Source organism: Balaenoptera acutorostrata, chromosome 4, assembly GCF_949987535.1.
Source record: "Balaenoptera acutorostrata chromosome 4, mBalAcu1.1, whole genome shotgun sequence".
Classification (NCBI taxonomy): Eukaryota; Metazoa; Chordata; class Mammalia; order Artiodactyla; family Balaenopteridae; genus Balaenoptera; species Balaenoptera acutorostrata.
This window is the reverse complement of record NC_080067.1, coordinates 71,572,713-71,597,373: the sequence shown is the minus strand read 5'-3', so window position 1 is coordinate 71,597,373 and position 24,661 is coordinate 71,572,713. Positions and strand designations below refer to the sequence as shown.

The window sequence follows — 24,661 nt, the reverse complement described above, 5'->3', positions numbered from 1 at the left end:
TAGTTTTCTAAATCTAAATGCTTAGTCTAAGAATTAGAGATGCAAATCATTCTCAATTAAAAACAAAAATCTTCCAGATTCTGTCAATTTACTGTGTAACCAGGGGGAAAGACTTCTGAGTTTGGGTTTCCTCCTCTAGAAAATGAAGACATTAGGCTAGTGTCTGCTACTGACACTAGAGCGAGCCTTCGGAGAATACAGCTGTAGAGGTGAGACAAAGGAGGGAAAGGACGCTGCTTATAGAACATTTGACTGACAAATCAATGTTTGCTTTAAAGCGTTCTCAAAGTACGGTCCCAACATCAGCACCATCTGGGAACTTCTTAGAAATACAAACTCTTGAGAATCACGGCAGATCTACTGCAACAGAAATTCAGAGAGTGGAGGCCAGCACTCTTCTCAACAAACCTGCCAGGGCATCCAGAAGAAGAGTAACTTGACCATAGCTGTCCACGCTTTAGTCTCTGTGCCGGTGATAAACAATGAGAATAAACTATACCAAGAGTCCAATACTAGGCTTATTAAATTGTGACAAGTTGATAATCTATGAATCATGATTTTTGTTTTTAAAGTGAACCTTATTTGGTTATCAGAGGGATTACCCTATAATCCACAGAAATAGATGTTGATGATTCATGCATATGTCAGATGAAAGGTTATTTGCTCTAGCTTTGGCTTTAGAATCCATGCATTAGAAGCCACTAAAATAATCAAAAGAACTGGACAGAAGCTGAGGAACAGCTAGACCCACACTCTTTGGCATATTGTAAGAACGATTTCCGCTTTATGTAAGACAGATAATCTGTTCAGAGTTGTATAGTGATGACAGACCAAATTTATAAATCAATCTTCTTTTTTACATAAAAGCAACAACTTGGACAATTTTAAAATAGGCATGAGCATTTAATTCCCAATAATAAGATCTGCTACTGCAAATGGTGCTAACTATATACCAAACACTGTTTTAAGTGCTTTACACATGGTAACTCATTTATTCCTCATTACAATCCTATGAGGTGGATACTGTAACTATCTTCATTATAGAGGTGCAAAAACTGAGGTACAAAAAGCTTAAGTGACTGATCCCAGGTCACACAGAAAATGGTAGAGTTGGGATTTGAACTCAAGGCAGTCTGGTCCAAGAATCTATGATTTTAATCACTACAGTATACAGCATTTTGAATAATCTTAAATTCTAGGAGGCTGGTTCCAAATCATCCTGAACACCATGAATCTGGGTTCACATTATCTTGAAAGACATGAACTTGGCCCTTCAATTTGCAGACACTTTCCTCTGGTTGCACATAATGACTCCCAGAAACTTCAAACCAGTCGTACAGAAAAATCGTCTATAGTGAAATAATAAAAGGACAGAAAGAAAAATCAATATATACATATTTTTTCTTTTATACAGGGCAAAAGCCATACCAGCTCAAAGCTAAAAACACCATGAGAGATCATCTCATTCCTCAAGTCCAGTTTACAGATATTGAAACAGACCCAAAGAGAGGTAGTGATATCTTGGCCAGTCATGGAAATTCTGGACCTTGTAAGACATCTTAAATAATTGTTTCCAGAGGTCTAACCAAGTTGTCCAACTTGTTTTTAAGAGATGACATGTTTTTGCAAGGTTGAGGAAGTAGTCTCTTTCTGCTTCACCCTCACACTGTTTCACCTATAGCCCTTCTCAGTGTTCATCTGAGTTCTATTGATATTCGTAAAGACCATCTTCCAAGGTCATTGAAGGTTCTTGTCAGTAACAATTCTTAAAAAATCACACATCTATACTAGCTATTATAGCAAACAGCACAAAACCATTATTGAGGCTGTGTAGTTTGTCTTAGACACAGAAATAGTCAATTTGGGGGCCTGGAATAGGACCAAGGTCTGCCTTTCCTTCCAAGTTTTATATCAGGGAACAGAAAACTCCAAACCCTGTGACCAAGAATGAGAGTACCACAAAATCTTAGCATCATTCAAACCAATTCTCCCATCTGTTGCCTGAATTCTTTCCCGGCATTATTGCCAAAATTCATTTGATAATGATGATGGTGGTGAGAGCGACAGTAATAACAGTGTTATTCTGTGCTAGATAGTGTATCCACACATTATACACACACCCATTATTTCATGTGGTCCTCATGTAAGCTGTGAGATGTATTATTAACTCAGGTTAATAACCGAGGTTTTAGAGAGTTTAAATAACTCACTTGGTAAATGCCAGAGTATCATTTCAACCAGCTCCAATGAAGGCAAACTTGCCATTTTCTGAGGCAGCCTGCATTGAACAACTGTCCTTACTGGTAGAAAGGTACTGTCCTTATACTGTATTGCCAATTCCCTTTCTTGGCTTCTAAATATTAGGCTTTATTCTGCTCTCTGGAGCTGCAAAGAAGTCTGTTCCTATCTGCAGAGATTCCTATCCAAGTAAGGATGGAAGGCACAGACAGCTTCCACGACATCCAGGCTGAGTTCTACCACTTCCTCTTCCAGAAGCATTCTATATGTGCTTCTTCCTTAGGATGTACACTCTGTGCTGTAATTGTCAGTTTGTATTCTCCCAATAGACTGTGAGCTTCTTTAAGGCGGAGGCCATGCACAATTTTATCTATGTATTCCAGGCACACTGCTCGATACAGAGCTTTATTTGTTAAACTTTTAAGCGAGATATAATTTACATACCACTAAATCCACTCTTTAAAAATGTACAGTGTTCCTTAATATATTTATATCACTATCTAATTCCAGACTATTTAGATCATTCCCAAAATAACTATTGTCCCCACTGGTAGTCACTCCCTATTCTCCCCGCTCCTCAGTCACTGGTGGCCACCAATCTTTCTATATATATATATATATTAGCCTATTCGTATAAATAGAATCATGCTACATGAAGTTTTTTGTGTCTGGCTTCTTTCATACAGCATAATTTTCAACATTCATATATGTTATAGCATGTACCAGTATTTAATTTATGATTAAATAACATTCAATTTTACGGACATACTACATTTTGTTTATTCATTCTTCGAATGATGGATGTTTAGGTTGTTTCCACTTTCTGGCTATTATGAATAATGCTGCTATGCACATTTACTGACAGGTTTTTGTGTGGATACATGTTTTAATCCTTTTGGATATATAATTAGGAATACAGTTGCTTGATCATATGATAACTCTATGTCTAATCTTTTGAGGAACTGCTAGACTTTTTCTAAAGTGGCTGTACCATTTTACAATCAACCAGCAACGTATAACAATTCCAATTTCACTACATTATTGCCAACATGTGTTACTGTCTGTCTTTTGTATTATAACCATCTTAGTGTGGGTAAAGTGGTATCTCATTGTAGTTTTGATTTGATTATTTCCTGGATGACTAATAATGTCAAGCATCTTTTCCTATGCATATTAGCTTCATGTATATCTTTGGAGAAATGCCTATTAAGATCCTTTGTCCATTTTTTAATTGGATTATTTGTCTTCTTAGTGAGTTGTAAGAGTCTTAATATATTCTAGATACAAATCTCTTATCAGATATATGATTTGCAAATGAATTCTCCCAGTCCATGGGTTGTTTATTCACTTCCTTGATGGTATCATTTGAAGCACAAAAGTGTTTAATTTTGAAAAAGTCTAATTTATCAAAATTTTTTTAGCCGTTTGTACTTTTGGTATCACTGACTAATCCAAGGTCGTGAAGATTGCTCCTATGCTTTCCTCTAAGAGTTTTATAGCTTTACTCCTGATATTTATGTCTTTGATCCACCTTAAGTTAATTTTTGTATATGATATGAGGGAGGTGTCCAACTTCATTCTTTCACATGTAGATATCCAGTTGTCCCAGCATTATTTGTTGAAAAAACTATTCTTTCCCCATTGAATATCTTGGTACCCCTGTCAAAAATCAATTGCTATAAATGTAATGGTTTATTCCTGGACTCTCAATTCCATTCCATCATCTTATATGTATACTTTATGCCAGTACCACACTGCTTGATTCCTGTAGCTTTGTATTAAGTTTTGAAATGGGGTAAACCTCTGCATTTTTTTCCTTCAGAATTGTTTTGGCTATTCTGTGTCCCTTGAATTTCCATATGAATTTTATATTTCACCTGCCAACCTCTACAAAGAAGATAACTGTAAAATTCTGACAGGAATTAAATCTGCAGATCAATTTGGGGATCATGCCACCTTAACAATATTGTATCTTCCAAGCAAAGAACCCGAATATCTTTCCACCTATTTGGGTCTTCTTTAATATCACTCAACAATTCAACAGAGATTTTATGTTCAGTTATAATCAGTGAACAAAAGAAAAAACTAAATAAATGAGTGAACAAACCAATCAATGAATAAGAGAACTCTTAGTAAAACATACACAATGGCCACCTTCTCAATTCGCTTTTCCCTTTTCAAAAAGCCACCCTTTACTAGTCCTAGTTTTCAAGCTACATTTCTGTCTTTTCCTCACATTTTTGTTTCTTGGTTTTTGCTTTTTTTTTTTTTTTTTAAATAAATTAAGGGCAGACGCACCCACTAAGCAACTTGAGGCAGACAGCAGCGCATGCATGGCAGGTTTCCATGAAGATTTTCTTTTCTTTTTTTTCAGAATGGATATTTATTTATTTATTGGTCCCCTCACAGCATGTGGGATCTTAGTTCCCCAACCAGGGATCGAACCTGTGCCCCCTGCAGTGGAAGCAAAGAGTCCTAACCACTGGACCACCAGGAAATTCTCACATTTTTGGTAATAAATTTTATAGTTTCTTTCTCTCTTTTCCATTGATATGATGCAGTGTGGTGGAGAGGTGATGGCTGAATGATGCACCTCCATTCACACCTTTCCTTCAGAAGGTACTCCAGGAAACTTGTTCTAACACAGCTGCCAGCACACCACCCTGAACCTCCCTCTTTTTTTTCTCCATGCGCTGGTTGTGAGGTCTCATCTACAAGTAGACTTCCCTATAAACAAAGTAAAGCAACATAATTTTTAGCTATGCTAGGCTGGCTGATGAGAAAAGAGCCCTACAATTAGGATTACATAGAATATTATGTCATCCAGGATGCTATTTGTAAAATCTGTTCCCTGGCTTTGACTGCCTTGGTAAGGATCAATTTAACATCGGCCATTTAGGAAATAAAACAGCACTCTGTGTAGGTTGGGTGGCAGAGAGAGCCAAGAAGACTCCTTACTGCACCTCTAGCAGTACCTGAGAAATAACATTTTCCAGTGTTTTCATATAAGTAGTACAATATCAAGATGGAATTCAAAACAGTTCAAGACAACTTACAAATGATTCGGGTAATAGGCTTACATGTCTCACTACTAGTACTTCAAGCTTTCTGAAACACCACATTTCTTAAAAGGAACAAATAAATATTCTCTTTAGCCCACTTTAATTCTTTTATTTTACTTACACAAGCAGAATATGTTACTTTAATGGATCCACTGTTTACCATCAATATAAGCAAAGAATCCATTTAGAATTAAATTATCTCTTTAAAATAAGTATGAAGTTTACATATTTTTAAGGATGTTCACAGGGACATATAGATAGAAAGTTTATTTCCATTTAAAAAGCACAAGTTAGGTTAAGGCAATTAATTAGTTGTGAAATAGCTTATAATTGGCATACACTTATATCATTTCAAATATCGTGTCAGGAGGTATCAGAAATAATGTGGTAAAGGAAGGAGATGAATCATAGAGTCTCAAGCAAAAGTCATATGATAATTCTGCAGACTTTTGCTTTTATTCCGAAAAAAAGGAAGCATATATCAGCTTATCAGTCAGGTAACTTTTTGTCTCCTATCATTGAATCCAAAGAATTGATTGTGTTGATCTTTGTTTTAGGCAACACTGAGCAACATGAAGGTCTTCTCTTTTCAGCAGTTCCTTAGAGGATGCAGAAAAGAACTTGATATTTATTTTTATATCAACCCAATAATATGAGAATAGTTATAATATTGAATTATAACCCCAGATAATATCATCTTTTCAACCAAGTGCATTGCCTTCAAGTGATATAAGGCAGTGCAGGGGTAAAGGTAGAAATTTTAGCTGATTCAGCAGCTACCATTAAGTTGTCCTTATAAAACTCATTTGCCTCAGCTGTACTATTTTTTATTGGTGCAAATACCTGTTAATTATGGAAAAATCAGAAAGCAGTTATAACTATGTCATACACTAACTCGATATCAATTCCGGAGTGGGTTTTCTAGCAGATTTCTAGGGTGTGAATCCTTACATCATTATTAGATTTGATGGCAATATTTACTTATTTATTCAGTACATATGAATTTGTATGTCTCTTGTTTGCCAGGAAACGAAAAGATAATCTTGCCTCAAGGACTTCATACTCTGGTATTTAACACAATTATATTTTTACTGTTCAAGCTTAAGGCATTATGCACTTTTATACTGTCTCTGTAAGGTATACTCCATGAGGTACAATTACTAGAATTTTTACTTTATATTTGAGTAATTTGTGATTTAGAACAACAAAACATTATCCAGTTCCATTCTGTGGTCTTGAACCCCAATATGACAGCACAGATTAGGTGCATGTTTGGGTGAGGGCCTGTGACCTCAGAGAGGTCAAATTCTAAAATTCACAAGTGGCCTTGTCTGCACTTACGGATGAAAATTATACTTACTGGCTCAACAGCAGTAAGTGACCAATTTGTACCTTTTATTTCAATAAAATTCCAGTTTGTAGTTTTATGTAAACTGGAAATATGTATGTTCAAATTATGAAACATAACAAATTAAAGTTTCATATTTGTAGTTGATATATTCACTGAAAGGCGATGTGTAACTTTCCTGGTCATTCTTCCACAGTGTGAAAGGAAACTTAGCAGTTATACTCCAACGTGGTATTTTGTGGAGAGGACAGGCCAGTTACTCACCATGACAAATGGTGACATGTAGGATTAGTTATTAACCACCTCCAACCTTCTGTCTAGAGAGGCCATCGTTATCACCATTATACTTTAGTTTGGCTATAAGGCATATAAAGGAAATGGATGTCAAGATGCACAAAACAGTGACAATATCTTATCTGAGATTCGGCTTTTGCTCTTAAAACACAATATTCCCATGGTAAAATCTAATCATCTCGAGTAAAAAATATAGTCGGATTTGTATTTTGTTGTTTATTTGCTTTTAAATTAAAAAGAAGAAGAAGAAGAAGAAGGGAATAAAGGGAACCATGGGGTTTGAGACCAAGGCTACTACCAAAATAGATATTTAAACAGTGGGAGAGGAGGACAGAAATAAGAAAACCAGTCCTGACAAGAAAGCTCTTTAATTTTGCAAATGTGATGTGTGCGTCTGCATGGACATAAGGCTAATTATTTCCACTAAAATGCTGCTGTAAAATGGAGAAGCTCAACAGGCATCTTTGTGAGTTTCTTTTTAAACCAATGCCTGGATGGAGTGACTCAGTGTAATGTAACACAATCATCTCTGAGCCAAGGTCTTGCAAACATATCACAGCTAAAGGTTACCCCAGGGACCATGGCCAGGGTACCACAGAAGACGCCCCCTCCCTGCCCTAGGCTCCAGCAGAGCTGGCTTCTCCTGGGTGCTCTCGGCAGCAGCTGCCTTGCTTACCTTCCTCCTATTTCACTGCTGGGAGCTAACCTACACCACATACTCAGAGCACACCCTTACATTGGGACAAGTAAAATGGGCATTTGGGGGCAAAAGTTTTGTAGAGGTTCGATTCAAGGTTGATCTTCAACCTAAAGTTCCACTCTGAAAATGTTACATTTTCATGGTGCTCAAAACAAGATTAAAAGTTAACTTTATTATGCTTGTCATATAAGACACAAACATCACCTTCTTAAAAAGGAGGAGGAGGTGGTATACATGTTATTGAGATGCAGTTATATACAATCTAAAAATCAGTTGCCCGTCATCAAACTCAGGGCATGCAACTCTGAGTCAGCTAACCGCTCCACCACCGCCACCTCATTGTTACTTAATGTTGAGGTTTCCTGGCAGGTACAGACTAATTCAAAATAACCCAGATCTTCTAAATATGGGCACTGCAAAGAATTAGATCCCCTGTTCTTTTAAAATGGTATTTTTGCCTCTATTATTTTATTGCACTCCATTTGGTATCATATATGAGGTTTCTACTATATTTCAACTTTGACCCTAGCTCTCAGAGAAAACTATTAGTAAGCAGACAGTACAGACACAGAGACAAATCTGTTTTTCTTTCTTAAGCAAATCACAGTATGCACCTCATTTTTTCCCAGTTGAATATGGGAAGAGGAAATGACACTGTCCACACCTCTTCTCTTTTTCAACAGTATAATACCCAGTTCCTATCTCCATTCCCAAGAAGCCAAACAAAGCAGCAGCGAAGTCCCAGTCTGCAGGGATAGTCTACATCTTACCACACAGTATCAGCATGTTGCAGCCTTCATCTCCCAGTAGCCTACATGTTTGGGTTGCAACAAATAATATGGAATATTAACAATTTAATTCCTAATTAATCTCGCCTGCAGCTGCTCATGGCTTTTGCAAGCCAGAACATGGAGCATAAGAGAATAGAAGATCCATGGCACCATAAAACTCCACCCTGATTACGCTGCCTGCAAGCCCTCAGGCCACATGAATTCCAAACAAACAGCCTTCCATGCAACACAGACACACCTGAAATAATTTCTTAGGTTGCCTCATAGATTATTGCTCTATGAAAGGGACTCAGTGTGGCAGCACTGGAATTTCAATTTGAGATGTGTCCATGTGACCAAACAGCATGTATGTACTCAGTTTCCAAATAGACTAAGAAATTACAATACTTTTAAAATGCTTTAAATGAGAAAGATAAATCTATCACTGGTAGCGCAACCAGCATTCAGAAAGGATAAACCCCAAACCTTCAAAGACCTGAAGCTTCAAAGTAAGCTCCAGACACAAGCTAGCAATCCCAAAACAAAACTGGGAAGGATTGAGTGGACTGTTGCTCAAAGCCAACATCTTATTTCTTGTAACTCTAGAACAATATGGTATCTCTGCAAAAGGGGAAAAACTGTAGCTACCATGCCCATTTTAGAAATATAGAAAAGGAAGCTCAGATTGGTGATGTGGAGAATTCACACAACTGGAGCTCTTTTTAGAGAGGTGATCACAGGGAATTGAGAAGACAGTGCTCTTCTTATTGGCAAACTTGGGAGCCTAGACTATCAAACTAGGTCCAACCTTATTCTTATCCCTGGAATCTCTCCAAATTTTTTCATACTAGTCTAAATGAGGATAGTGAAATTTCAATTCCAAAGAAATTTGATTCAAAAATACTAAATCCCCAGTTACAGTTAATATACAATATCTGAAAGTTCTTCCAAGTCACCTAGGTACCAGCTCCAACCCTACTAAACTCACTACAGGGAAGAAAAGGCAACTTTGTAGTAGGAATTAGAAGGCCAGCACTCTAGGCCTGGTTTTGTCAAGAGAAGGGAAAGAAAATGATAAGTCCATGGATTTATCCTTTGTCTTCTAAGGAATCAAGAGAATTTCAATGTGATCCCGTGTGGCTCTTCCCAAGAGTCTAAGCTGTACTTTTATTAACAGTAGAAAGCCAGATGGGTGGGATCTAGACACATACTAATTCAAAGACACTATACTATCATAAATTTTCTGTTTACCTTTATGTTTTTGATCTGTCTACTCCTTTATGTTTCCAAGCCATATTTTAGGGAAAGTACCACAAAAGAGAGGTATTTTGGAATAAACTAATTGAAATGCTAAAGGGAACCAAGGTGTCCCTTGGTTGATCTTAGCATCCACAGGGAACCATTACATCATGGTTCAAGCAAAACAGAAAAAAATCATTCATCCTACCTCGAACTGAGCCTCACTGAGCAATGCTCTTTCCCTCTCTAGACAAAAACTTTCCTTCTGTGAAGTAAGAGTTTGGCTACATGACCTCTAAGCTGTGATACTCTCAGATCATACTGAGTCTGCAATTCACCCCACAACCACTTCCGAGCTTCTCACACCTGTTTTTCTAAAACCACCCCCTAATACACACATTTTTTAATGATCAGAAATTTTATTGCTAAACACTAAGGTAGTTTAATTGCATTACTCTGGGCAGTGGCTGGCACAGATGTACAATTTATATCTTCTGTAAAACTTGCTAAAGGTGTTACGCTGCAAACCCACTGTAGCCAGAAACACTGCTGCTACCCGTCTCTCCCCCCCAAATTTCTCCTTTTACTGAGAGAGTCCTTGGGCATCAAGGCTGCTTAGGTATTAAATTAGCGCCTGTGATTTCATCTACCATTCACTTTGTATTCCACATGCCCTATATCATAATTGAACTACCTTATTCTTCCAACAAGGCATTCATTTTCAACATTCCTTGACTTTCTCATTCCTGTTATTCTCTCATTTGAATCCCATGCCTTTCCCATGACATATGCAGCCAAGGGAACTCAAATTCTACCTGTTGTGTGCAGTCCTCCCTGACACTTCCCTAGAAAAGTATAAAATACAATGTTGATATTCCTATCTTTGATTTCCCAACATTTTCAACATCTGGTGAGTCACACGATAACTTAAAGTAGCACATCCAACAAAGCTCTTCTTTTGTGTCCCTCTGAATTGTTTATGCATTTGTCTCTTCTGTAAGACTAAGGATTACTCTAGAGCAAGAACATGCTGACACACTAACCTCTATATTTCCAATGCCTAATCCACAGTGAGATCTCAATAAATGTTAGTTGAATGAATGAAAATGTGGAATGAAGCCACATTTCCCAAATAAAAATATGGATAAATAAGTGAACAGAAATAAAGTTGGGAAATCTGAGAGTGGAAATTGCCCCTTTCAAAAAAGGAAGAAAATGCCCCATAAAAATCTATTTTCAAGAGTTCAGATATTTTTCAAACTTGTTATGTGAATAGAGCCACTTTGGACCACTTACTGTACAAACATTCCACCTATATGATCATTTTCTGCTCAATCCATGAGTCAAAGCAGCCTTGCAAAGGTGATTCAGAGGTGGGTTCGGGGAAAGCACAAAACACATTCTTGAATAATGAGAAATCACAGACCTACTAGCCTACTTTAAGTAGTCAGGTGATTCAACAGGTTTTGCAGTTTGCTTTGGATCAAAAATGGAAACATCAAAATTGGGCAGTAACAGTCTACATTTCTAGGACTTTTCAAGTACCTTTTGATTACAACACAACACAGTCTACTGCAGACATCATCTTCTCTTAGCACATACTTTTAATATTTTAAGTGTGTGATTACTGTTCTCACAGCATATAATTATGTTAACCAATAAATACTAACACATCTAATTTAGTTCCACCAGAGTAAAGCTCATTCAGAAGAATGAGCTGCTTCTCCCAATTAACTCTTGCTTTCCTAAATTAGAATAATAAAGAAGTTAGAATGGGGCTTCCCTGGTGGCGCAGTGGTTGAGAATCTGCCTGCTAATGCAGGGGACACGGGTTCGAGCCCTGGTCTGGGAAGATCCCACATGCCACGGAGCAGCTGGGCCCGTGAGCCACAACTACTGAGCCTGCGTGTCTGGAGCCTGTGCCCCGCAACGGGAGGGACCGCGATAGTGAAAGGCCCGCGCACCGCGATGAAGAGTGGCCCCCGCTTGCCGCAACTAGAGAAAGCCCTCGCACGAACCGAAGACCCAACACAGCCAAAAAATAAATAAATAAATAATAATTTAAAAAAAAAAGAAGTTAGAATGGATCACTCTTTAATTTCTGAATGGAACAGGCAGCTGAAAAGTGGAATTCTCAACCTGTTCTACTTAAGTTATCACTATTAATTTTTGAAATTTTTATACAATTTCTAAAGGTAATTTTCCATTTACAGTTATTACAAAATATTAGCTATATTCCCTGTGTTGTACAATATATCCTTGAGCCTATCTTATACCCAATAGTTTATACCTTTCACTCCCCCACTCCTATATTGCCCCTCCGCCCGAATTTTTTTTTACCCTTTGAATGTTTTTCTTTTTATGAGAAAGCCGTACTCAAGGGACACTGTTACTCATGTGACTGACCAGTGTCCCTTGAGTATGGCTTTCTCATAAAAAGAAAAACATTCCGAGGGATATCCTCAATCTGGTTCTAGAACTTAAAAATCAAACACAGGTCTAAATTCAAGGTCCAGCTGTGCTCACATTGTAGTCATATGTCCTAACTTAGTTTCCTCATCCACAAAATAAGCACACCAACTATATCTCAGAGTTGAGATATCTGTATTTCACTGAAGTGTGAATAGATGTGAAAGTGCTTTATTTTACAATCAGTAAAGCACTGTCCAAATATCAGTGATTATGAGTTTGTGTGCACAGTGAGATTGCTCAAACAAAAACGTGGCTGCTGAATAAACCCATTAAAATGCAGTGGTTTACGGGAGGCGTGTGTAGACACAGTCTTAAAGGATGAAGGCTATATTAAGCAAAAACCTCTATGCAGAATCTCCCCAGTGTATATCAGGGTATGAGAATTTAGGAGGGAAAAAAAAGAGCAAACAAAGCTCCTATTTAAAAAGGGGGAGGGGGCTTCCCTGGTGGCGCAGTGGTTGAGAATCTGCCTGCCAATGCAGGGGACACGGGTTCGAGCCCTGGTCTGGGAAGATCCCACATGCTGCGGAGCAACTAGGCCCGTGAGCCACAATTACTGAGTCTGCGCGTCTGGAGCCTGTGCTCCGCAGCAAGAGAGGCCGTGATAGTGAGAGGCCCGCGCACCACGATGAAGGGTGGCCCCCGCTCGCCGCAACTGGAGAAAGCCCTCGCACGGAAACGAAGACCCAACACAGCCAAAAAAATAAATAAATAAATAAAAAGGGGGAGAGGGCATAGAAGTATTTACTCACAAAATGGATGAGTCCAGGGGCAAAGTCAGTGGCCTTGCTGTTCCGAGAAAGTGGGCTTGAGGTATTTGCTTGGGTGCAATTGGAAACATGCTTAACATCAAACTACAGTTTGCTGGAAAACATTTCTGAGACCTGGGTCCATCCTCTTGCATCTTTCCAGAGTCTGTCTTATTTCCTATGTTCCTTTTTTCAGGATGAATTATAGCTTTCCCCTGCTTGAAAACCTTCAACTATCCCCTATTATTTATAAAAGACAGATCAAAATCTTAATCTGGCATTCAAACAAGTCCACAGGCTGTTAGCAGGAAGCCCCCAGGCCTGTAGCCCACTTGAAGCTCTCCATGGCCTCGTCTGCGGCCACCACGCTGCTTGCAGTTCTCTGAATGCAGCCCGGACCTTCCTGCCCCGTGGCTCAGGCTGCTCTCTCTCCCCTCTTGCTTCCAACATCACCGTGCCACCCATCCCTTAGCTGAGCATGCACATCTTCGGATGAACCTTCTCAGATGTTGCCACCTTTAAAAGAATATCTCGCTCTTTTCCTTGTGCTTCTATATATCTGCCACTGTTGAACTTAGGATATTATAGGCTCCTGAAAGATGACAACTCGGTCCTATTTTTCTCCCTTTCAACCTCCTAACAGTTCCGCCAAAAGACCACAGCCCATGCTACCTACCTGCAGCTCAGCACATTGTTTACAGAAATAAAGTGCATTTTCACCACTGACAGGTCTAGTGGAGCCAAGAGTAACGAGAGCTGAGGAAGAGCTAAGCTCTAGTGTGTTTTGCCTTGTGCCCCTACATAGTTGACAGTCCCATTGTATGTCTAGAAAAGGCAATGGGAACATGTCTAAAGAGGAAAGCACCTTACGAAGTTCTGTGTTGAAACGACTGACAGCAGAGAAGCAGGACTGGCTTTTAATCTGTGAAATGAACCATTGTGAATATAGAGGCTGCTGTTGAAGAACTGGAGTGCTGTAGGTCGAGCAAACATCACACGAGAGTCAAACAACACAGTGACACCAGTGTCGGTCCAAGATCTGCATGCAGGGTCCTGCTGGCTGTCTTCTGAGGACTCACAAGCCCTGAAATTGATTTGCCGTTACTTTCTCAAGACCGGAGGGAGGCAGTGGAATGACCACAAGCAGTGCAAGGTCGGCTTCCAAAAGGCAGATAATAAATGAAGGTGCAGAAGAATAGCCATGCTCCAAAGGAAGCCAAAGGATACAAAGAAGAACTGATAACAAGGCACCATTTGCATTAAAAAAAAGAAAAAGATTAATTGCTGTCACCAAATTCTGGTAAGATTGGGGAGAAACTGATATATTCAAACTGCTGGTGCCAGTGTAAGCTATGTACCACCCGTGGAAAGAAAAGTAAAGAAAGCACTCGTAATCCCCAATGTAGAAATCCCGCTCTAAAAAAATCTGAGTTAGGGAAATAGCTCCAAAGAAAATATACACGAAAATGCCCCACATAGCGTTACTTCCAGCAAGCAAAAAAACAAGCCGCCTAAATATCCAACGTAAGGAATTTCTTAGAAAAGATGTAGCCCTCACCCTAACTTTAACATAGCCATGCTAAGCCATATTTCTGAAGATTATACCAACATATAACAAAATATCCACTTAGACAAAGCAGGGCAATGGAATAAGAGATTTAATTTTGTAACGTTTGTGTATAACACCGTTGGGTTATTTTAAAGAAAATACTAATCAAATCAATGAAAGAAATGTCTGTCTGTTAACTAACACGTTGATATTAAATAAAAAGACAACTTAGGGCTTCCCTGGTGGCGCAGTGGTTGAGAACCTGCCTGCCAATGCAGGGGACACGGGTTCGAGCCCTGGTCTGGGACGATCCCACATGCCACGGAGCAACTAGGCCTGTGAGCCACAACTACTGAGCCTGCGCGTCTGGAGCCTGTGCTCCGCAACAAGAGAGGCCACAATAGTGAGAGACCCGCGCACCGCGATGAAGAGTGGCCCCTGCTCGCCGCAACTAGAGAAAGCGCTCGCACAGAAACGAAGACCCAACACAGCCAAAAATAAATATATAAAAATAAAAATAAATAAATAAATAAAAAGAAAAACCTAATTAAAAAAAAAAAAAGACAACTTAGACCGTTGACTCTGAGAAAATCCAAAAAGAATGGAAGAGATAAAAGAAGCAGCTTGTTCTTTCAGATAATTGCAGGTTATCTGTGGTGACTATTTGCAGATAGCTCTTACCTGTGGAGGCCGAGGCTTGTAGGGGGAGCTGCACTCCAGGTCAGCCAAGATGCTAGTCAATGAGTCGATCTCAGCGTCCAGGCTCGAGCGTCTCTCCTCAAGGGTCTTGCCTCCAGGATTTCCCTGTGAGAAGCAACACAGTCATGTTAAAAAGGGAAATTTCCAGTTTCCATCCATATCAATCTGAGTTCAAATTTCTCAAGTTATACTGTGACTTGGTCCAAGTTTTTCTGCACCTCATTTCTTTTAGCTTTTATAAAATCTCAGTGAGGTAGGCTGGAGAATTATCCCTCTTTGACAGGTAAGAACACTGAAATATATGAGGTGATTGTCCTAAAGTCATACTCTTATTTAGAGGATATTTCCTTTGATGAATATCCAAGTTAAAGGAAGTAAATGTCTCCATCCCTGCACTCAAGGAGCAGATCCAACTAGGGACATAATGCAAACTCCATGTTCAGAAACCACTGTACAGAATGATGACATTTTAGTTGGAGCAGGAAAAGGCAAGGAGAGACTTAAGTCCAGGAAGAGGAATGGAATCAGTGTGAGATCAGTGGACTAGGTGTGCCTGTGTCAGAGAGAGACGGCAAGCCCCAAGTGATGCCCCTGAAAAGTGAACTAGAATAAGACCGCTCAGGGTCCTGGCCAAGGGGCCACAGAGGAAGCATGTGGCAGTGACCACTGATTGTGAACCTGGGGATCTGTGGATTTCATATGTCACTGTCCCATGTTAGCACGAGCACCGACTGCTACCGGCACTGAGAATCTATGTGGAGCGAGCAGAGGGCAATAACACCGCCACAAGGGCATCCCCAGGAAGTGGGAGCAAGCTTAGGAAAAACAAGCAGTTTGCCTAGAGCTTAAGGCAAGGAAATAGAGAGTGAAATACAAAGGAACCATAAAGGTCGCCCTAGAATTTGGAAGCAGGGTGAGTTAAAGGAATTTTTTTTTTAATTAGTTTATTTATTTATTTTTGCTGTGTTGGGTCTTCGTTTCTGTGCGAGGGCTTTCTCCAGTTGCGGCGAGCGGGGGCCACTCTTCATCGTGGTGCACGGGCCTCTCACTGTCGTGGCCTCTCTTGTTGCGGAGCACAGGCTCCAGACGCGCAGGCTCAGTAGTTGCAGCTCACGGGCCCAGCTGCTCCGCGGCATGTGGGATCCTCCCAGACCAGGGCTCGAACCCGTGTCCCCTGCATTGGCAGGCAGATTCTCAACCACTGCGCCACCAGGGAAGCCCTAAAGTAATTTTTTAAGGTGACAGTGTAATAACAATCATGGACATGTGATAAGAATATCTCTTAAGACTCCGTCAAGAAATCAAAGTAAATCTGCAGTAAGGCCCAGTAGGAATGAAATAATGGGAAGTTAGTGTAATTGAATTAACTCTATTGAACTTGTCTAAGGAAGTTAAATATCAGTATAGTGTCTGGAAGAGTTTAGAAGAAAACCAAGAAACCAGAGTTTCCTCAGTGACAACAAAAACTAGGGTACCCTGACAAGCTAGCATTAAAATCTTACAATTCTCTAGGCAAATTTATCTTTTTAATAAATATGATGCATCAATGATAGCATAATGGTATTTCCGATTAAGACCACTAGTTTCTTTTCCCTTAGTAGCTTGCTCCCAAAACCTTCCCTGAGTTCTTATACCTATTTAATTCTCTGTATAAAACATCTCTATTGGGATCTAGCATATTGGTCAGTCTCTTGTGAATTTAGCCAGCATGAGTTAATCCCTCTGGACCTTATCTATCCCAGGCACGATGATAACATCAAGGTGATGAAGCTATAGCCCAGCCCCTTGGAGCCAAACCCGAAGACTGCCGCCTGCCCCGTAGGCAGTGGCATCTGTTCTTGTGAGCCCTCTTTAACTATGGGTACCTTTAATCACACTATCTAAAACAACCTTCTCATCATTTTCTCTTTCTGGATGCATTTGTATGACCCCTCTATGGCACTCTATCCCCTCACCCTGTTTTGCTTATTTTTCTTGTAATATCTATCACCATCTAACATTATATTTTATGTATATTTGTCTGTCTATCATCAGACTCCCCAGGAGAATGTAAGCTTCATGAGGGCAAGGAATTTGTCTGTTTCCCTCGTCATTATTTCCCCAGAATCTTGCTCAGGGCCTAATCCGTGAACGTGTTCAATGAATAATTTGAGTAAATAAATGAATAAGTAATGGCAGACTCTGCCATAGGTCCAGCCCATAACCTTTTCCATATCAACATCTTTTGGGTGAAATCAGCTAGAAGTACAGCAGGATCAGTGGATGTGAAGGGAAGCAAAAGGCTCAGTGTGCCTGTGTGTGCACACTTGTGTGTGTCTGTGTATTTCACGCTGTATGGCCCAGATTTGAAGGTCGTCCTTGTGAAAATTGAGAGGCTTTCCTCAGCCCTCTTGCTACACAGCCAGAAATGGGAAAACAGTGAAATGACAGGTTGGTTATGTCTTCTCAGAGTCTGAATTTCCAGTTGACCAAACCCTCTAAGACCAGTGGGTCTCTACCCTAGGACCAGATGTTTTCAAAGAGCTAATCCCTCTATTAGAGGTGATCTCATCTTTACTTCATTGAGTATTAATAACTATGAAATACTGTGGTATTATTAAGAAAAAAAGACCCTCAAAAATGTAAAATTCATGTGAACATTCTGGCAATGGATTCTGGTACAAGGAAAGGTAGGATCTCAGTTGCATTATGGAAGGCAACTGAGAATTGTGTGAACCTGATTCTCTTATATGCAGTTATAAAATATTATTATTAACACGAATTTGATCACTGTATTCCCATATACTCATAGACAGCACAAAATATTGTTAAGGGTGGTGGACTGGAGTCTAGTTAAATTCTTCCCTGGGCCATAGTTTCCTCATCTATAAAACTAGGAGAACATCACCTGCCCTACCGAAGCCAGAGGGATGTTACAAGACTCAGATAAGAAAATGGATGGGAAAAACACTCTTTAAATTGTAAAGCACTATAATTATTATGATTTTCATAAATTGCATTAATTATAGCAACCAGTAACTATAAATTAACATGAATAATATAGCTATTGTTAATTCTTCTTCTTAAAGAGAGCATCATTCATTAAGTATTCCCTTGGGGTATCAGTAAAGAGACAGGATTTAATCAGGTCTTCAACATCTGTACTCCACTGTAGCAGACAGCACAGCAGCTGCCCATGCCCTGAGTAAAGGGATACCACAGAGCCTCAGAAGTCACAGAATTACCCTGAGCCATGCAATGAAACAAGTAATTATAGCGTCCGATCAGCCTGTGCATGTAAGACCTCATTCTGCCTTCCGTCTGAGTTGGGACGACTCCCCATTTTCAGTTTCTCATATTAGGTTGATGTCATGGAACAAGTTCCAGCCTAATGCTGTGAGATTTTTCACCCAAGACCCCCCCTTGCTGCCCTACCTGGCCTTCTGATAAGAACTTTGTTCCTACATTTCAATCCTCATTATGGACTAGGATAGGCTTCTTTCTCACCACTGATTCTCTACTTAATGTCTCAGTTCAAATAACTGAAGTCCTGCACAAGTCTCACCACCAGCCCTTCTCTTGGTGCTTCATCTACTACCACAGTACCTTTAGATCCGGGAACTACCTTGCTACTCTCAACACTTTACACTACACACCGGAGGGCATAGTCCTATAACCAGCTAATGGGATCCTACACACTTACCTACATGTCTTCTCCTCAACTCCCTGTCACTGCAGCCTTACCAGTCACCTGATGGTTGAATGACCTGGCCGAGGCCAAGTAACAATAAGGAAGAGTCTCCTGACTCTTGGCCTAATGCTTCTTCCAGATACCAAAGGGCCTCCTATAAAGTGGTCACTATAATAATAATGATTCTTATGCTCTTCAACAATAAGTAGAGAGATTCCATTGTCTTAGTCCAGGATCTGCCGAAAACAAAGCCTGAGACAAAGGCTTGTGTGCAGGTCATTGATTTTGGGAATCAGCCCCAGAAAACAGTACTGAAGGACCGGACAAGTTAAGCAGGAGAGGAGGGAAAGCCAATTCAAAGGTGCTGAATTGAGCTGGTCACCAATACGGAGAACTAGGGCTCCATTTTCCTGGGAGCTCTCTAAGGAGCTCCGTGAAACGTGCCTCAGATTTTCCCACGTAGGGAATGAGAGAAGAGAATGTTTATCCTCTGGCTCTAGTTCTCTACTGGTTTAGAATCACTACAGGGATATTAACTCCCTCATACTTGTCCCAAGAAGCACAGAGGTAGCAGAAAAGTCCCAGGACAGAGAGTGAGAGAAAGGTTTTACAGCTGAGGCTGTATTGCCTCAGGTACTGCTAGGTCATACCTATGCAGTGGTGGTTGCCATGGCAATGGCTGGCGTCTGAAGGTGGAATGAGAGGGTGAGAAGTAGGGTACAAAGGGTGTCCAGTGACTGTGTCTGTCCCCTTATTAACAGCTATAAAACTCACATGAATAAGCCATTCACGGGATATTATTTCCTATAAGACACTTAATTTCATTCATTCAATAAATATGTATATGATAAAAGCTCACCAAATCACAATCAGGGCTTATTATAATTTGGAAAATCATAATTCTGAGTGCCACTACTAGAATTACAGGGTGATGACTCTCCCACTGTAAGTACACAGAAATATACTTTAAAATAGGGCCCAGAACCAGAATTCATAGCGTGTGAGGCCATTTGGGTTATATTGCTAGTCCACTAACTACAGGTGATAGATAAGGAGTGCCAGCAGCGAGTCATGAAAGAGCATTATTTATATTTATTTATTTACTCACTCTTTACATCCAAATATCTTATGTAAAAATTAACTCATAGAAAAGTTGAACAAGTAGCAAAATGAACTCCATCCACACACCCTTCCCCCAGATTTATCAATGGCCAGCATTTTGCCTCCCCTTCTAATAACAAAAATATATTTGCTTGCTTGTTATTGTAGTTTAACTATTTGAAAGAAGTTGCAGAAACTTCCCCTCCATATACTTCAGCTTACATATCCTAAGAACTAACTTTTCAATACCATTGTCACACCCAAGAAATGTAATGTGGGTACAGTAATCTGATATGCACGCATGTTCACATTCCACCAGAAGTCCCAGTAATGTCCTTTTATTGACTGTTGTTAATTTCCATCCAGAATCCAATCAAAGATCATACATTGAGGTGACATGTCTTTTTAGTCTCTTTTAATTTAGAACAGGCCCCAGCCTATTTTCGCCTTTCATGAAACTGACTTTGTGTAAAGAATTCAGGCCAGGTGTCTTATAAAAAGTTGAACAATCTGGCTTTGTCTGATGATGAGATTCAGATTACACAAGTTTGTCAGGAAGAGTCCATGCATGACGCTGTGCTCTTTCCATTGCATCACATCAGGAAGCTCATAATGTTATTTGGCCATTTAGTGATGACAAGTTTGATGACTTGGTTAAGGTAGTGTCCACCAGATTTCTTCACTGTAAAAGTGTCTTCTTCCCTTTTAAATCAATACATGATGTGTGAGGTGACACTTTGAGACTCTGCTAATATTCTGCTCATCACAAACCTTTCACCCAATGATTTTAGTATCCATAGATGATTCTTGCCTGCATGGATTATTGCACTGGTGGTTGCAAAATGGTGAGAGTATCCATTATTAACAAATGGAAATAAATGGATCCTGCTTAGCATAATAACAATTTATTTGTTAAGTATTCATTTCCTTTTTGAGGTAGGGAGCAGAACTGCAAAGTCCTCTGCTCTGAAAAAACATCAGGAACCTAATGATCAAATCAGCATTGTTAAAGAGAGAGTTCTCGTTCAGGCTGCTAAGAAAAACAAAGGATTGGGGAATGGTCTAGTTAATTAAGAACCACTCTCTGCCCTAGGAAGTTAACATCCTAGAATTAGAGCCAATCCACAGTGTCACACTCCAAACATGCATGAACTGACCTAATCCTCAACAACATCCAGAATCTGTGAGGTGGCCAAGCGATCACACTGACCCATCACAGAAGGGGGATTTGAAGAGCCAAGATGTGCATGTGACTGCTCAAAATAATCAGAGAGACCACTTGATGTTGGAGGTACTAAATCTGTGATATTTACATTGCATTTCACAAAGCTCACGGAACTCCTCGGGGCAGACCCTATGTGTAACACTAAGGGACTACAAACCCCTACCTATGCCTGGACTTCCCTTTGTGGTTCATTAGAGAAAAAAAAAAGCTCTCCCTGAGAGCTGAGCAATATATATATATAAAACTATCCCGGGGCTTCCCTGGTGGCGCAGTGGTTGAGAATCTGCCTGCCAATGCAGGGGACATGGGTTCGAGCCCTGGTCTGGGAAGATCCCACATGCTGCGGAGCAACTGGGCCCGTGAGCCACAATTACTGACCCTGCGCGTCTGGAGCCTGTGCTCCGCAACAAGAGAGGCCGCGATAGTGAGAGGCCCACGCATCGCGATGAAGAGTGGCCCCTGCTTGCCGCAACTAGAGAAAGCCCTGGCACAGAAGCGAAGACCCAACACAGCCAAAAATAAATAAATAAATAAAGCCCAATGAGCTCCATGTTGTTAAACGTAAACAACAACAACAACAAAAAACTATCTCATCTTAGGGAACCCTAGGAGGCAAGTGGCACAAAATAGTATATTCCTTTTACATACAATTTTGATTTTTGATTTTCTTTTCAATGGTATTATTTCAGTATTAATAATACAGTGTGAATTTCACTTCATTTTTGTATTCTTTTATGGTTAATAAAGTTCATTATTCCCTTATTTCTAAATTAATGTTAAAAAGATACTGGTTGGTGAAAACAAAAGGGATACAAAAAAGCTGTATTATCTCTAAGCAACAAAAATAAGTATCTATCATTTATCCATCATCTTTCTTTCTTTGATGAAGCTGAGAATATAATCAATGAATTTCTTTGTGATCATTTTAATTGAATTCTACTCCCAAAGCATCCTTAACAAGAAAAAAGTAGTGGTGGGACTTGCCTGGTGGCGCAGTGGTTAAGAATCCACCTTCCAATGCAGGAGACACGGGTTCGACCCCTGGTCCAGGAAGATCCCACATGCCGCGGAGCAACTAAGCCCGTGCGCCACAACTACTGAGCCTGCACTCTAGAGCCCGCGAGCCACAACTACTGAAGCCCGAGCGCCTAGAGCCCGTGCTCTGCAGCAAGAGAAGCCACCGCAATGAGAAGCCCGTGCACCACAACGAAGAGTAGCCCCCAATCGCCGCAACTAGAGAAAGCCCACGCGCAGCAACGAAGACCCAATGTAGCCCAAAAAAAAAAAAAAAAAAAAGTAGTGGTGAAGGCTCTGGAGTCAGACTGGAGGGGTCTGAAACCTGGATCTGCCATTTACCAGTTTTGTGACCTTAAGCAATTTACCTAAGGTCTCTGGGTCTTAGTTTGTCATGCAGTTGTTGCAAAGATTAAATGAGTTCATACATGTCAAGTGCCGTTCACATCTTAAGTATTCAATAAACAACAGCTACTCGATCATTACCTTGATCACAGTCTCAAAATAAATGCTTTGGATGACATGGTCAGTCAACTGAGTATGTAACTTTTAAAAGCATTTTGATTCAAAGTAAAAATCAGCTGCTGGGGGCTTCAATTAGATGGGGCACCTATGCTTCTTAACACAGGATGGTGCTAGGAATTAACTGTGAAGCATATAATTCTACCTGAGCAGTTCTCAAACTTTAGCCTGTAGAGCTTGTTAAAACACAGGTTACTGGATCCCACTCCAGAGTCTCTGATTCTGTAAATCTTGGGTGAGGCCCAAGAACTTACATTTCTAACAAGTTCCCGAGTGATGCTGGCAGTGCTGATCTGAGGACCACACTTCGAGAACCACTGCTCTAAGTGCATCTCTAACACAACGAACACTTCATAGGGCAAATAGTGTATATTTTATATGGTTATGGATGCCATCCAAATAATGAGTAAGAGAAACCTGGACCAAAATATAATGGAAACAGTAGCACTGCTTCTTCATATAATCCCGCATGCTACATAATAGTGTGACCCTCCTCATCACACTGATTCCGGTAATGCTGAGTCGAGACAGGCAGCATTCAGCAGTAAGAACTCCAGAAAATATGGCCTATTTTATCTAACAGAAATGTCACTTTATTGAATTTGGAGGAAAATGTTGAAAAGAGAAAAAAAAAAATGCTTTAGTTCATGGTTGTGCATTCTTCTTCCCACTCATTGAGTTGAAGGGCTTACCTTTCCAAAAACCCATCTATCTCATCATATCTACTCCTCCAGGAAGGCATCACTGATAACCCAGCTTATAGGATAATTGACTCTTCTTTGTCTAATTCTCTCTGACAGCAGGGTTCACAGGGTAACTCATTGTTGGTTCATGTGAATGGCTCTTCTCCCACGCTGCTCCATAAAATCTTTGTACTGAGTAGCAAGCAGTCTAAGGAAGGCATGATCCCCAACTGCAAGAAGCTACAGTCTACTGGATAATATGACCTTCACATCTGCCTAGTGATATCAAATACACTGATGTTCTTTAAGACTCTGTAAAACCACACGGAGGAGGCAGATATTTAAACAAACAAACAAACCTTCCCTAAGAAGCTTATTATCCAAGGGCTGATAGAAATACAATTCAACTTTTCTAATGTGCAAAGCTAGGCTAAAACTCGAGTCTCATTATTACGTAAGAAGAGTCTCCACCCTACAGGTTAAGGACCGCGAGGAAAGATGCCATAAAAAGCCATCTTTGGTGCAAACACTGTACCATTCAAAACAGACACAACATCTTCACAATTCAAAGTAGAACAATAGTTTGGCAACTGAGAGTATGGCAATGAATAAACAGCAAGTAAGGTGACAAAAGGAAACAAAGAGAGGTTTTCATGGTTCTAGCATACTTGGAGCAAAAAACATCAAGATAAAACTTCAGCACTAGGCTTGACACAGGCCTCAGCTTTTTCCTTCCTATTCCCTATCATCCCATCCTTTTCAGGCCTAGAACACTCACCCAAAGTTGATAATGTTTGGTCAACCCACATCTCTTTAAAGGAAACAGTCTTGCCCCCAGACCTTGTTGCCAAAAGAGCCACGTTTTGGACCATGGGACTCCACAGCACTGTGACCCACAAAAGCAAGGCTGGACAGCCCATCTACAAACGGCCTGGTGAATCTCACCTTTGGTCTGTGACAAAAAGATGAGCTAGGCAATAAACCTTCTCTTACAAATATGAACAAAGCAACATGTGACAAAACTGCCATGAAGATGAACTGTGGTCATGATAAAACAAGAGGATCATGTTCATGACCAATAATCAGAGCATGTAAGAAGATAAGATGCAATTATGGGAGAGAAGAGATTAATGGGAATGCAAATAATAGAAAAGAAGAGGATCAGAGAGTGAAGAAAGGAAAGGAAGAAGAAAAAGGGGAATAAAAAGGAGAGAGATATGGTCCCATCCTTGAGCCTTCTGGTGTCAGATCTTAACCACATGGATCCTTAAGATAAACTCCTTTATATGGAAATACCCCAAGTGGTCTCTGCTCCACAGTCAGCCT

General features: G+C 40.1%; 1 protein-coding gene across 4 annotated transcripts in view; it reads right to left on the bottom strand.

Annotated features, from left to right (window-relative positions):
- The window catches only part of LPP (LIM domain containing preferred translocation partner in lipoma), a 711,048-nt gene that overhangs the window by 359,338 nt on the left and 327,049 nt on the right, over positions 1–24,661 (bottom strand). For all 4 annotated transcript variants that reach the window (XM_057545523.1, XM_057545524.1, XM_007195224.2 and 1 more), the window contains one exon: positions 15,103–15,225. In XM_057545523.1, the coding sequence (XP_057401506.1) occupies positions 15,103–15,225 (123 nt within the window). The remainder of the gene's footprint in view (positions 1–15,102; positions 15,226–24,661) is intronic.